This window comes from Nanorana parkeri, unplaced genomic scaffold (assembly GCF_000935625.1).
Source record: "Nanorana parkeri isolate BGI_ZX_2015 unplaced genomic scaffold, ASM93562v1 scaffold355, whole genome shotgun sequence".
NCBI lineage: Eukaryota > Metazoa > Chordata > Amphibia > Anura > Dicroglossidae > Nanorana > Nanorana parkeri.
Genome location: NW_017306623.1, coordinates 1,220,467 through 1,237,110, shown reverse-complemented (window position 1 = coordinate 1,237,110; position 16,644 = coordinate 1,220,467). Strand labels below are relative to the sequence as shown.

At 39.4% G+C, this 16,644-nt stretch overlaps 1 protein-coding gene across 1 annotated transcript in view; it reads right to left on the bottom strand.

Annotated features, from left to right (window-relative positions):
• MPP7 (membrane palmitoylated protein 7) overlaps positions 1-16,644 on the bottom strand; it is a 316,603-nt gene that overhangs the window by 168,209 nt on the left and 131,750 nt on the right. The window contains exon 5 of the mRNA XM_018558730.1: positions 3,054-3,172. Coding sequence (XP_018414232.1) covers positions 3,054-3,172 — 119 coding nt within the window. The remainder of the gene's footprint in view (positions 1-3,053; positions 3,173-16,644) is intronic.

Here is a 16,644-nt window from a genome sequence, read left to right as displayed (position 1 = left end):
TTTTTTGTTATTTTAGGAATTAACATCCTATCTGTAACACGTACAATATGCAGAAATTATTTTCATATTTGAAGTAAACATGTCAGTAAACCTGACTAGTTCAAACTGCACACAAGATTATTAAATCCATGGGAAAAGCTTAATTTCAGTGAAAACTAAATGTCAAAATGATCAGTAGATTCAGAGCTATGACATGCTAAAAATGCATGCAGACCTGGACTTTTCCTGTACACTATTTTAATGAAATCCCACTTATATTAGGTTGACAAATGAATACAAAAATAATCCTTTTCCCACTTTTAATTTAATCTGTTAATAAAATCGTATTATTTGTCAATACTGTAATTGTATCTAAATACTACAGTATTAAACAGATATGCTGGCATTTCAGGACATATGAACATATACATATTTAGATTTTTTCTTTCTTTCACTCACCCAGATTTGTGACAAAATAAATACAAAAATCATTTTTAGTATGGTGAATCTGAATTATTGCATATTAACATTTCATATTCTATTTTAACCAGCATATGGTGCTTTAACCATCCTTTACACCTTTTCCTAATTCATTTTTCTTGCAAAAAGCCGATTGTTTGCAGAGTTTAGTAACTCAAGCTAAAATTTACCTATGTAAGAGTAAGATTTAGAGAAGTGATTCTTCCCCTTCACTCTGTATAACCCTAGGTGACATCTACAAGAGGGAGATCCTGCCTGTGCTCTCCTTTTAGAAAACCCATAGTGCTCTGGAAATCCACTACCACGTGCTAAATAGTTATTTCTGAGACAAGAATTGTATATACAGGTAACTAGCTCTATGGGGATGCTGACTTCATTTTCCAGCAGGACTTGGCACCTGCCCACACTGCCAAAAGCACCAAAACCTGGTTCAATGACCGTGGGATTACTGTGCTTGTGTCAGGATCCAGAGCACCCCCAGGTGTCGCTGGAGCCGAGTCCTGCAGTTCCTGTGCTCGCCTGCGGATGTCTCCAACAGCCAGGAACTGTAAGGAACCTGCAGCTCCGGTACTCACCCGCGGGTGTGCCCCAGCTGTGACTGATCATCCCATCCCCTGGGGCTTCCTGGGAGGGTATTTAGGCCCTCCCTGCAGTCAGGAAGCTGGGTCAGTATTGTGTTGCTAAACCTGACTGATGCCCCTGCCCTGAACCTTGCTTCCTGAACCTTGCTTCCTATCTGAAAACCTGTCACCGACCCGGCTTGTTAACCGACCACTCTCCGTTGAATCCATACCTCAGCAGTGCCACAGGCTGATGGCTTCCATGCCACGCCGCATTGAGGCAGTAATTGCTGCAAAAGGGGCCCAAACCAAGTACTGAGTACATATGCATGCTTATACTTTTCAGAGGTCCGATATTGTTCTATGTACAATCCTTGTTTTATTGATTGCATGTAATATTCTCATTTTCTGAGATTGTGGATTTGGGGTTTTCATGAGCTGTAAGCCATAATCATCACAATTATGACAAATCACAGCTTGAACTATCTTGCTTTGCATGTAATCAATCTATATAATATATTAGTTTCACCTTTTAAGTTGCATTAGTGAAATAAATGAACTTTTGCACGATATTCTAATTATTCGAGTTTCACCTGTATAGATAAACACACAACAGCTTACTCTTACAATAGCTGAAAGCCATAATACATTCAAAATCGAACTTGAGCCAAACAGTTGACGTGACAGTACATATGGAGAGTATGTTACCTGCCAACAGATTTGTAACTATATTCAATCACTTCTGTGATTTTCACATCTCTTCCATAGTTTATAGCTAGAAGGTGAAGCTCTTCAGAGTGTTAAGATTATTTTGTCACCTCAACACATCTAGCCTACACACTACATACTATGAATCAACATCAGAACACTAGTAAGTTCTTTCCAGTAACCTCTTCCTGCTGTAAGCCGGCATAAACTAAAGCTTTCAGTCGCTGAAACAGGTTAGGATAACAGCGCAGAGCAATGCAGTACAATGTCATTGGCTAACGAGAGATTGGCTCAAAGAGATTTCTGTTGGAAAGGGATTATGGGAAGTCAAAATGCAGGGAGATTTCACATAACACTGGCAGTATCTAAAAGTTCATGTAATGATTCAGTGATCACATAAGTTGATTAAACTAGGTTTCTTGTGTTTGCTTGTTTAGTTGTCAAGAAAAACTTTATTGCTAAATGTGATACCGAAACTCTTGGAAACAAAATAAATAAAAAAAATTAACTCTAAATAGCATTTCTGTTTCTTTGCCTAGAGAAGTAGAGGTATAATGTGCCATAGTCAAGAGCATAGCCCTGCTCTCTCCAAGTTATATTCTGGCACGTTACTATGATGGATGGCCTCACTGGCCAAAAGTAGACACAGAAGCTTAGAATGGGGCCGGGCCAGGTTTGTGACTATAGAAGCTGGTAGACATTTCATACCTTAACACCGCAGATTATGTATAAGGTGCTTGATAGGAAAAACTAAAACGACCTGAACTTTTAACAACTTTCAGCGGACTTCATGTTTGCTTTCAATACAAAAAAAAAGGACTGACTGCTTTTGGTTTTTATTAATCTGCATTTTGTTGGGTTGCTCACTTAAATCCAAAACAGTTATATAATATTGCACTAGGGAAAAGGAGACCGAACACATAAATAAGCTGGGAGAAAACACACTACACAAGCCAAAACATTAGACAAGCATTTGTGTGTCTGCATCCCAAAAATTAAACCTGCCTTGGGGTAATCAGAAGTCAAATGTTCATTTTCCAGAGTTGTTCCCAAACATAAAACAATTTTCAGAGTGAAACATTTCAGGAAATGGTTTGTCTACAGACGAAGCGAAACTGCCAACAGTCAACTAAGATGACTTTCTTCCCTTCGTTAAAGCCTTCTGATATAAAATCTACCTTTGCTGTTCTACAGTGGTTCTGACAAATCTGAATTTGTCATTTCCGTGTAACGCCAACACTGTGTCTTAGAAGTTCTGAAGCCATCAAACCATAATCCTGTATAATGTGTTCTCTGAATCTAGAATAGCATTTCAGTGGGGCTTACCTTTACCAGTGAATGAAGACTTTTTTCACCAAACATATCCCAGAGGAAGGTCAGGTCTTCTTGGCTGTCCACATGCGGCTGCAGCTGGGCCGGTAGTGTAGCCAAGAGCTCATACAGACCTATAAAACGAAAATAAAACAGAAAATGTAATCTCATTAATTTCACCTAACAACTCTGTCCAATGGCTTGCCCAACATTCCTCTTTAGGAAAAAAAATTACTCTAGAAAGTATGTAGCTGGACTAAATGTGAAAAGAACACAAGAATAAGACTTTAACAAAAAGGTACATATCTACTTTTATCAATCCAATATCAAAATTATTTTAATTTACTTAATATTCTTCTGTAACAACATTCTTTGTGACTTAATCGCTTTTCCATTTCCACCGAGGCAAGCCAATGACTCACCAAAACGGAACAATTTCCAAAAACGAAATCGGGTGGTCCGCGGAACTGTGACTATACTTACTTTGAAATAAAACTTTTTTTTATTTTTAATTTATAGCTCAATTAAGATTTGTATTTTCAAACGCCCCATAAAAATATATATATATATGTTCCATAGCATCGTTCAAGAAATTAACAATACAGAAGGGAAACAGACGGCAAATATGGAAACACTGCAGAAATGTAAAATATCAGTGTTCAGATTTTTTTTTAAATTTGAGGATTGCTTTCTGTTTTTTAATTTCTGGTAATATGTTAATCTCATCGTACAGTAGCAACTAATAGTTAAAGGCAAGCTTGCAAAGCAAACAGTAGCACAGTGTTCTAAGAGTAGCATACATAGGCAACAACCATCTATCATGCACACAAACTATGGAGCTGCAGTCCAAGAATGTAGCCGCACTGACTGCGTAAGTCTCTACGGGGAACTGACATGTCATGAGACGCTATCAATTCATAGCACATGTTTAATTTTCCAGGGGGATTACTAGAGGTAAAGAGGACAAATCTGCTTTTTTTTTCTGCTCGATGTCTACAAAAACATGAGAAATCTCGGGGGGTCCCCACTACATGCTCCTGCTATTATTTTTAGTCTGGATCAATGTCGCTGTTCATCAAAGAGACAACTTTTACAAGTTGTTGAACCAAAAAAGTCTGGGTAACACGATCAGCTAGAAAAGGATGTTCCAGATTTTGCATGCTAATCTAAATATTGCACCAACGAGATGTCATGGCCAAACCTTCGTGACCCAGTACGTGCCATTAAAAATGTAATTCTATGCTATAAAAACCCACTGTTCCTTATTTGTTTTTTTCATCGGCTGGCATGGGGCATGAATGTCCTTTTGCTAATACATAAACACACGCTCTCCGGTTACACTTGTTTACTGAGGTCAAAGAAGAGATCTTTATCGCAAGCAGCTTCTCAAAATCTTGTTCATAAACTCAGAATATGATACAGTTAGCCCCTTGATTGTAGAGAAACGTCTTTTCAACTCAAAGAAACTAATATATATTTATTATTGCCAAGTGGAAAATAAATGCACATCGTTATTTGCCAAGCAGAGCTGTGGTCTTAGTGGTGATGGGGCGCCCAAAGAACACATCCTGAAAACGGTGCTCACAAGCCTGCCAATTAACAGACATTGCCTTCTGCAATGGAAATGTCCACAGGGTGAGGTTAGGCAACTAGATTTCCAGACCCAACAGAGCAGTAAGATTCAAATATCACCAAGCATTAGCTTCTTATTGTAAGCTACTTTAATGAGCAGGAATTCAGAATTGATAGACTTGTATCCAAGCACTTGGGCAAAGGTTTGGTTTTTGATCATGGGTAGGTAACCTAAAAGTCCGGTTCGAAATGAAAAGAAAAACAACATTGATAATCTTCTAAGTCTACACACTAAGGTCGCTTTCAATCCACTCTATACAACATCAAAGTAAGCAGTCTTTGAGGACATATTATAATCTTTTACAGAGTTGGACTGAGATCTTAAGCAAACTTAGGCCTGGTTCACACCCGGGCATTTTACAGCGCGTTCCTATGCGCTGCAAAACGCTCAACATGTGAAAACCAATAATTTCCTATGGGCATTGTTCCCACCTGGGCGTTTTACAGCGCGTGGGAACACGCTGTAAAACGCCCTACGCCCAGGTAAAAACGCTTGACACATGCGCATATTCCGTACGCCCAGGTGTGAACCCAGCCTTAGGTTCCATTTTGGACCTGTGTAAAAAATGGCCGTATACAGTAACCAATCAATGCACTGGACCTGTAACACCCAACTTAAGTCACCAGCAGGCCAAATTTAATTATTAGGATATGAAATGGTTACTGATTAACAACACCAAAATTGCTGGCTGAAGTCTGTGAACTAACATTAAACCAAAACTAGCAAAAATGTGCATATCTGTTTGAATTAGTCAGAATATATGTATCTCTGTGCCATGGTGCCATCATAACTCCGGTTATCTTATTTATCAATTAATGGGATGTATGTATTGTAAAGTGATGCAATTAAACTCTTTAACCTGAACGTGTCATGAGAAAAATCACATGGTTACCATTGCCAGCCTCCTTCCGATAATGCTAGTTGCCTGGTTGTTATACTTTCTCAGTTACTGATCTAGAACAAGTATGCAGATCAAGAAAGTCAAAGAAAAAGCTAAGAATTGAAGCCTCACACTAGAGCAGGGGTAGCCAAACTTTGGCCTTCCAGTTGTTGTGAAACTACAAATGCCATCATGCATCTGCCTCTGTAAGTCATGCATGTGGCTTTCAGAGCCACAAAAAAAACAATACCCCCATCAGAGGCAAGCACTATAGAAATATACATTTCCAATAGTCCTAATGAGTATAAATGTACCACGTGGCACATTTATACTCATATTACACACAAATGCAATGCCTAATGGGATTTGTAGCTTCACCATAGCTGCAGGGCCTAATTATGGCTACTCCTGCCCTTGAGTGCTGAAATCCAAAACAAGTTTAATTCAATCATAAAGTCAAGCAGAATGTGTATAAATGCTCAACACATTTTGGAGGACTTAAGGTATTTGATCACAGGTCTGCTCATGGACAGCCTCAGCCATCAGCTGCCTATGAGCATGTTTGACAGTGGATGACACCAACCCACTGATAACTCTCCAAAATTCCCCACCATTTCTTCTTCTATCTCAGCCAGTATTTCTGGGTGTACAGTAACATGTGACCACCTTCCCTGATGCAATGTTCAGGCCCAGAAGCAAATCGCCTCATGATATAGAAGGCCACTGCACTGCTTCCAACAATGGAGGGGCAGATTTACGCAGACACTTTGACCCTAAACAAGCAAGTTGTAGTGTCTCTGTTAAGCAAAACCTGGGATGGCATATACACACGAGATCTGCCATTGCAGTCTTATTTTCATAGGTGCAGGCTATACAGTTGTCATCCTTAGTAAGTGACCATAAATAAGCATACAGGAGGAGAAATTAAACTTTTTAGACTACACTGGCTGCATACTTCTTCCAGGTCACGAGTCGTTAAGCACTGAAGAAGGAATAAGGACCTTGAGGCGCCATTCACACGAGGGGTTTTCCGAAACGCTCTAAACATAAAAAACAGTGCATTGCAAAGTGCATTCTTCAGACTATTACGGCATCCACGCGGTACGAAACTAGGCGTCCAACAAAATAGTCCGAACTCGATTATTAGCTGCCAATGCACGGAATCCACGCGCATGTAAAAGTTTGCACAGAAAACAGTGCGGAAAATGGCAACGCCATATGTGAATGAAGCCTAAGTCTTAAAAAACAATTCAGCAATGACAGCCTCCATAGGTTCCCTTGAAGTGGAAAACCATGGAAAATTTAGTGTCATGTTTCAATTTGCTAAGAAAGTACACGTGGGAGTAAAACCACCAATCATTACAACTAGGCTGTCAACCTTCTGTTCCTATTTTCTGATATCACATGAAAGTGAAACTGCAGCAGACAATATAAATATTTATTTCATCCTTAGTGCCCCGATGTTTAGAAAACTTACAGTCTATGAGATTTGTGAATAGTTTAAAATTATCTGTCCTTCCCTAGCATCTGTTTAGCATCAATCCGACATGGTACGGCAGATTCCGAAACCTCCTCAATGCAAATGACTGCAAATTATTGTCTTCTACTATCCATTTTGCTGGGCATGACATGCAATCATACCCGACCTGTCAATCATCTTTAATGTGATGAGGAACATCTGGAACCTGGGCACTTTTGTTATTACTGAGTCAGCGTTCCAAATTTAATGGATGTCTGAGTGTGTCTATTTACCTATAGATGCTGGAGGTGATTGATGCATGGATGTGTAGCATGCATAATTACACAGAAATGCAGACAAAGCTTAGACAGGAGGAACATGGGTTATCCCAGGCACTGGAGCAGTAGTTGAAAGTGACTGTAGAACTAGGTAGTGGCTCTTAATAGGTTATTACTGTACAGACAACAAATACAGCATTGTACAGTGTCCCTGGTTGTAACAACCTTGAATCAAGTGATTAAAGGACTATGAAAATGTTGAACAAAAATATATCCAAAGCAGACACAGAAGATTTATATCAGTTGTATGTAATTGCAGTATGTTTACTTAACCACGGGTAAAAGAAACAGATATCTACACACATGCTGGGCTTTTTTTTATTTTTTTTTACCACAATCATACAGCAATTTGATATAAGGGAGAGCTAATGTAATTAATGGACCTTGCTTTTTATAATACAAGCTCCGTTGGAGGAGTTTTAGGCAACACACAAAATTAATTGTTGAAACGGTAAAAAAAAAACAAGACAAAAAAAAATGAGACAAATGCTCTTATGTCACTTTCCTACGTGGCATTTTGGACTAGTAAGGAAAAAAAAAAAAGTTAAAATCCATATAACTGAAGTTGTCCCGTTGCAGCTCTGCTTGAAAAGAAAAAATCTGGAAACCAAAAATCACAAAAGTTCTGTCTGCCTACCAAGTGGACACCTTTATTGTATAGTGCACTTCAGGTGCAGTAAATGTACATTTATATGTCTACTAAAATAAAAGAGTACAAGAACCTGGAGGAACATTCACCGCGGTTATATACACAGTAGTAATAGAAAGAGAATCTATTATCCACCCGACCGGCACTGGTGTTCCTGTTAATAAACTATGCCCAGTTAAATTACAGACATTTTTAATTGAAGGAGAAATAAAATATCACTCACAAGCTTTCCAACACATATTACATTAAATTTCCCCCCAAAATGTTACCTTACATTCCAGCGTTTTATGTCATTGGAAAGCTTTCCGGATTTTTTTTTTTTTTTTGCTCTTTCCCTCTTTTACGATGTATATTTTTTTGCCCGTTCTATACTAGGTCTGGCGGGCTGTAAATCTTGAAAATATGCAGGATTTTTTTTTTTTTTTCAGTAAAGAAGAATATAAAAACAACTGTCAGCATTTTTAAGAATAATAATAGAAGCAGGTAAAAGATAATGACTAATAGTAAATAACAAAAGGATGCCTTAAGGCTCCTGAGTGCTTTGAAGAGCCATGCGCTATAAATGTGGGCGTGATCGGTTTCAAATATAAAGCTGGCCGGAATATCCTCGCTAAGCACTCTCTGACACCCGAGAAGTAAGCCCAATACACATAAGCATCCAATAAAAGGCTGGCTATGGACTGCACTAAAACTGACCCATGTTCTGAGACAAACTGAGGTGAAATCTTAATGTTGCCTCTTTTGCAGTTGCACGTGAGTGATTTAGTGATAAAAAAAAAAAGCTGAAGCCAATAACAAACACCTCTTGTATCACTTGTCCCTCCCTTTAGATTGTAAGCTCTAACACATCTTGTCTTGATTTGTATTGTAACTGCAGTGTCTTCCTTATATTGTAAAGTGCTGTGCAAACTGTTGGTGCTATATAAATCCTGCATGATAATAAGACAATGCCTGGTGAGACATAAGCGCATTTGTCACATTTCCTTTAGCATTTCAACATTTTTTATTTTATTTTAGCAATATGACTAATTCTCAAATCGAATTGGATTAACATGAAAAGAACTAACATACCTAAAAAATAAGTATCCTTGTCCTGATGCTCTTGCTTTATAAATTGAGCCTATTGTCTGCTGTTACTGCATTACAGGCATATCGAAATCCATTTCTACACTTTTTTACTTCCTTTTTTCTTCTTTATTAATTTTTTTGCTATATGGTTTTCCTTAATTTTTCATGTAGAGGACTTTAAAAATAGTTTTCTCTTGTTGATTTTTTCTGTCTTTTCTCTGCTATTTTTCCCACAGTGTTTTATTTTCAATTCTTAAATTTGCAAACTTTTATAAACTGTAGAAAAAAAACAGCAGCAAAGACAAAAGGGTCCATCCACTAAGAATTTTTTTTTAATTATCTTATTTCTTTTTTTAATTCACAAGCATATCTCACAGCTGCACAATCCATTTTGAACATTAATGTGACACTGCTAGTACAAGGTCACTGTATATAAAACGTACTGGTATTAAAAGGGAAAACATACTTTTCCAGGGGGCACTTGTTGAAATGCTGCCTCTTTGCTGCTTTCCGGCTGCTGCAAGTATCCCACACTGGAGATACCTGCTTACCTTCATGCCAGCAATGGTTTCTGCCGCCAGCTTGTACGTCACTACAGGACATGTGTGCCGACAGGAGGAACAAGCAGCCTGGACCAAGGGGGAGTTTTAAATAGTTGAGGAATTTTGTATCACAGTGGCTGAAAAATTAATCTTCAGAACAGTGTTTAGAAATATTTTAGACATATGATGGAACAATAATGTTTTGTATGTTATATATTTAGGTCCTGTTAGCTTTCAATTGGTTTTGCATCCCCATACCAATCTATGGGAATGCAAAGCCCACGTGAAGCAGGTCAAATTCAGCTGAAAAGTACATAAACTGCAGTTAAAATGCACCTGTAAATGATCTTTGAAGCACATCACACTGGTGATAATTGACACAATCTCAAAGCCCATCGTAATAATTTGTAAAAGGTGACATTTAATTTGCATTTTAGCATGTCAGTTAAAGGAATTTCATTTAGATTTGTTCATATTTAACCCCTTAATAAACCCTTGCTAACAATAAATCAGCCGTAATTGACTCCTTTCTCTCCATATTTTTCTGTTGTTATTTTTATTTTTTTAAAGGGTTATTAAACCCTCAGCGTGTTTTTGCATATATCTACTGCTAGTGAGCAATAGATATATGCAAATACTTTTTTTTTTTAAACTTGGTCAAACAAGTTTAAACTTACCTGTGTCTTTGCCGCACGCTCCCGTCCGAACATCTGAAGAGTCTCGGGCGGCCGCAAAGGATCTTGGGGCGGGATCATGCGCAGTTCAGATGTTCGGCCAGGAGACCACGAAAGACACAAGGTAAGTCTATGGAGCAGCATGCACCCGCAAAGATTCCGTGGGACAGGAAGTGCCAGCTAGCACAGAGGAGTCAGTACTTTATCGGAGACCAGCACCAGCGCTGGAGGGATTTCTGAAAATTACACTGAAGAAGAACAAGATGATCGGATTAAAAGGCATCATTTAAGGTAAGTCCTTACACTAACATTGGGGGGAGGGGAAAAAATATCCTAAAGGCCTCATGCGGGCCGATTCCAGTGTGAATGAGGGCTTAATATCACTTTAACTATTAATATTTAAACTTTTTTTTGTTTTTCATTTTCATTTGATAAATGTTTCGTAGGATCACATTCTAAAAAATGCACACTTTTTTTAAAAGCCTTTTTTATATCTACATAACCTCCCAATGCTTTGTACCAGAAGTGGAATTTGCTTTCATTATAAAGCTGCAAATTTCAAAAGAGATGATTAGTCAATACTTTCTACTGCAAACACCGAAAACAACATGTATATTGTATTTAGCAGATCTGTACCTTTAGTGTATTGAAACCATAATTTTATATCATAAAAATGCCAGATTTTATTGGCTGCTTTATAAAAAGCTCCTTGATGAGCCCTTGGAATATTAAAATGTCCAAAGCAACAGTATGATTACAGCTGTCATTTCTCTCCGACGAGTATCAAATAAAAGCCAGAATCCGCCTTGTTACAGAGACCACAGCAAATGATCTTCCTTCCAATTTTTCATTAAAAAGTACAGTAACAAGCTTCAAGTAAATGCACTCATTATATTTGCATTTATGCGTTCTATAAAGCATATGTGCAGGCCAAAATTATTTTATTTTTTTTACGTTTTGATAGCTTATGGAAGCATTGGAACCCCTGTCAAGTTTTAATTGCAGTTTGTGTCCCTGTGACCATTTTCCACCAAGACAGAAAATGATGATAAATCCAATGTGTTATAGTTGTGTTATAGTTATAGTACCAGAACAAAAGGTGAGGCTAGATCTTCAAATGGGAATTTCTGCGGTGGTGGCAAAAGTCTAAGTGCTTATTCACACGCGCAGCCACCCTCAAACGCACTTCTGCTGCTGTGCGTTTCCCCGGACAGTGCCAATGTGCTCGACTGAGCTGCTTCACACTTTGCTTTTTTTGTTAGAAGTTGTTAGAACTTTATTAAAATGTCACGACTCAAAAGTGACATTTAATTAAGTCCTATGGGCACACTGCGGTGCAATAAGGTTGTAACACATCTCACTGTGGTGCCCTTAAAAAAACACATTACATCATTTGTGCCAAAGAGGACCAGGAAGTGGATGAACTCTATTTGTAAGTAAATGAAAAACATGTTTCTTTAACTAATGAATGTACAATGATTTTCAATCGGTGAGCAGAGCTGTGATTTTTAGTGAAAGGGTGTAAAGGTCCCCTTTAAATAAAAGAAACAAGTATATTTGGAAAATGATTTGCAGCCTTTAGGTGATACAAGCCACATGTGTAAGTCTGTTACTAAAAGAATGTCACAATTCAGCATGTCTCCGATCTGCCGTCATGTGAAGCCAATGATTGCCTTTACTACGACAACTGGAAAGCCCAATTGAGTGAAACATTTCACCTCAGGAGCTGCTCAATTTTCCAGGGATTAGTTTTACTGGACCGTGAGGAGCTAATTAATTTATATGTAATGCGATGCTATTGCCCTGTGGGGATGTGTTAAAGTGATCAGACCATGAAATAAGGTAAATGTCATCATATAACATGCAATAATGTGATCATTCAGAGGAATATGAAAGAGAATCCATACACAGGGCACCCTCGTCTTTATCAGCCAGGGGAGTTGAGATCGGTGAGAGCCATGTCACACTAGTAATCGTTTTGCAGGATTCCTGAGAAAGCATTCAGGCAGCACAACAACAAGATACTGATCTGTCGCTGCTCTCGTTATACTTCATTTCAATGGCTGATGTACAAATCTCTATATTGAATATTATTGAATACAAAAACAAAAAATATTGAAGCAAGCATGTACAAAAATGTGAAAGTCAACTCAAAAATGTATTTAACCACTTGCTGACCGGGGTGTTTATACCCCCTTCCTGGCCAGGCCATTTTTCAGTATTCAGCTCTGCGGTACTTTGACTGACATTTATTCCGTCATGCAACGCTGTACTGAAATGAATTTTATACCCTTTTTTGGGGACAGATAGAGCTTTCTTTTGGTGGTTTTTAATCACCACTGGGGGTTTTATTTTTACTGTATAATAAAAAAAGTACCGAAAATGTTTTTAAAAAACCTGTTCTCCCTACGTTATGTTATAAAACATTTATTATTACCCAATTGTTTGGTAAAATATAAAAGACAGGGTCACGTCGGGTAAATAAGACACCAAACATGTCAAGCTTTAAAATTGCGTGCACCCGTTAAATCGCAAAAAACTACCATACTCAAAATTGACCATAGCCGACGCTTTAAAAGATTTTACAGCTCATCAGTTTAGTGCTATCAGTGATTGATGACCCTAGAATTATTGCTCTCATTCAGACGTTCGCGGCAATATGGTACATGTGCGGCGCAATGGATGTAATCTGCGTTTTCGCATATAGGCGGGCTTGACGCATGTTTGCGTGTGCATGTGGGGGAGGGGGACTTTAATTTTTTTTTATTATTATTGCTTTGATATGCTTTTTTATTTTTTTGTAACAAATTTTTTGAAACTTTTTTTTTTTTCACTGAACTTTATTGCTATCACATAGGGAGCAAGCAAGCTTCCTATGTGATAGCCAATTTGCAGTGACAGGTCCTCTTTATGGAGACATCAGGGGTCTTAAGTCCCCTAATGTCACCTAGGGACCCCCAGAGAAGCTGATGAAGCAGAGACCTGCTTCACCAGCTTCTCTCCGGTTTCTGTCCCGGAGAGTGACACTGAATGCAGGCAGTGATGTAATACACATCACTGCCTGCATTCAGAAGAGGAGATCATACGGAGCTTGTGTACTGAGCTCCGTTTGATCTCCGGCTGCAGAGCTGCTGTGCTGGTCCCGGGCTCACACCGGGAACAGCGGAGCCTGGGATCGCCAGCAGCGGCGGCGACGGAGGGGGGGCGCGCACACCCGACCGGATATTACAAGCGATCGGGCGTCTCTACAGACGCCCGAACGCTTGTATGTAAACAGCCATCGCTGGCTGTTTACATTCAAAGCCGGTTTCCCGCTCGTGTGCGCCGCCTAGCAGCGGGCACGAGCGCAACGGGATAGCACGTCTAAAGACGCCCACCCGCCCTCAAGAAGCCGCTGTCCGGCCGTTTAATTACAACGGCCGGACAGCAGGTAGTTAAAGTAAACGCTGCCATATTAATTCAAAATATAAGCTCACTGAAAAAAAGTTGATCTTTCCCTTTATCCACTTTACTACTTCAGCCATTCTTTTATTTTTTTGCACGCATGTTAAAATTAACATTTTAGGCCTGAAGATTAGTTAAAACCCTCTGAATTATACAATGGTACCTCGGTTCACGAACCCTTCTGTTCGCAAACAATTTGGTTCGTTTCTTTTGTAATGTTGGGAGGAGTTGTGAGGGGTGAGGTGTGTTTCCATTGTATGTTAATTAAGTTAAGGTCCCCACAAACCATACGATAATCGCGGGAAATCCCGTGATCGTACGATTATCGTAAGGTGTGAGGAAGCCGTGCGACCTCTACTACTGTAAGGTTGCACGACTTTTAACTTACGGACAAGTTCGAAAACCCGCCAAGCATCGTACAATGTTCGGCGGGTCTGTAGCATTTTCGTAAGATAAAAGCCGGACGGGCCGGTGTGCGCAATGCCCGTTCGGCATTGCGGTCATCGTAAGCCCGTCCCTCAGGGGGCGTGGCTTGCGTTCATCGCAAGTACGATCTGCCTATGCAAGATAGGCAGATCGTACGTTTTTTTAAGTACCTTACAACCATCGCAAGACAATAGTCTTGCGATGGTTGTAAGGTGCGTGCCCAGCCTTAATGAGAGAAACACAATCCTCAAATTTCAGTCCTAAGTCTTCCTATAACGACAGATCACTGTGAAGGTGCTGAGAACACCAGAAATCAGCCATGTTGCCTGCTGCAATAAAACATATAAAAGATGAGAAATATTTGGGTTTACTTTACTATTTTTAGGTAAGCTGTGTGAATAGGAACACATAACAAACAAAAAGTGAGGTTTTTCCATATCTACCTGAAAAAGTAGAAAAAACACTTTAACTACTTCAGGACCGCTGTATGCATGTACAGTATATCTACAACCTGGTCCTGAAGTAGTTATAACAAGATCATGGCTACTGATGCAGCCGCGGTCTTGGTACTGTTTTTCTCAGCAGGCAATTCTGTTTTCCTGGAAGTGAACTTCTGCGTGGCTCTACAGCCGCCCAAATAACTTGCAGAAGCCTTCGCCGGCAATTATCTAGAAGTATGTTTGTAGATTTTCATTAGTAAACATTTCTAAAGGTGTGTTGGTTGTAATTTTAAAGATAGAGGTACGCTTTAAGTGTTTTTTTCCCCTTAAAGATAAGAATTTGATAAACATTTGCGCAAATATCATGCAACATTAAAAAATGCATCTACCATTTTTTTGGTAGATGTGGAAAAATTAGAAAATTACTCCGGTATTCTATCAAAGTTTGTGATTGCGTTAGAATGTGTGACCGGTGACATTTTAACATAATCACGGCCACTTTTTCGGCGGTGAATGTGTGACTGGTCACGCGGTCACACATTTTAACGTAATCACGCCCACTTTTTCAGCGGTAGAATAATGGGCCGGCTAAAGGTGAAGAATTCCAACACTTTCTAAGCTGTTCCAGGGCAGATAGGCATCGCAGATGGTATGTGCAGGAGAACCGATCTGCCCTGAAACAGCTGATCGGTCCTGAAATGTCACTTCTATCTGACTTTGCGAGTGCAATCTCACATTCCACAAAGTCGGATAGAAGTGACATTTGAGGGCAGATCAGTTCTCCTGCACATACGATCTGCGGCGCCAATCTACCCTGGAACAGCTGAGAAAGTGTTGGAATTCTTCTCCTTCTGCCGGTCACATATTTCAACCCAGTCACAATCTTTGATAGAACACCGGTAATAAGGTGGATGCCTCCAAAATGATCTGATCTCCAGACGACCACCAGAGGGAGCGTTTATAAATTTGTAACTGATGAGTCAATACATGAAACAGCAAGCAATTGAAAACTGTTATAGCTTAATACCTATAACTTGCTGAACCATCACTACAGTTCCCTTTTAGAAGACTGCCTTGTACAAACGGCATTGATCCAGAGGATATTTCTCTATTGGAAAAGCTTCCTTGCTTATAATTGCTAAGGAGCGATGCCCAAAGGCTCTGCACTCGTACTTAGCACTCCAGTAAATTTAAAAGCAAATAAAGAACACACTGCTAAAATGTCGCAGGTAGAAATATGAAAAGGATGAATCTGGGCTCCGACACATTCCAGGAAGCCAATGGCTGTAAATGAAACAATGTGAGTGATCCATCATGACACGGACTTTAGTAGAGGTGAAAACCACAATACTAGCCAATGATTGCTATACTGAGTGAAAAATCACTCCTAATAACATCTCACATCATTTTCCAGTGGACTGAACAGCACATTCTAAAAAGGAATACTACAGACATATTGAGCTAGTGAAAGAAACAGAGGACAGGCTGCTAACAGAAGCCCGAGCCCATGCAGAATATGAAAATAAAAATCATCATCCTCCCCCAGTATAGATTACGCTAGACGACCCCGATCCCTCTTACACTGATTGTGAACCCGACATCCCGCGGAGCTGTAGGAAAGAATGCAGATCAGTTTATTAGGAGGAATGTTTCATGTTCTCCTCAAAGGACACACAGTCAAAAGATTTCTGGCAGGTAAATGGAAACAAACACATGACTTATAACTGAGCGGAGTGTCAAGTTTTCATTTCTAAACGTACAAAATGTCAGCCTGGATGGTAAACCTAAAGGGCAACTCCAGGCATTGAGTAAAATCAATGTAATGCTAGCCAGGAAACACTGTCATTAAATTCAATTTAAGGGGTACAGAGTTAAGAGGATGCATAGCAAAAGTTAAAATAAAAACCAAAAACAAAAAAAAGTTTTTGCTGCAATACTCATCCTTCATTTGGAACTGTCCCCTGGAAAAGCCTCTCTTGGCCACTAGATTCCGCCAGTCTTCCCAATTGAATGACGACCAGTGACATTCAAGCCACTTCCTTGTAGCCCAGGC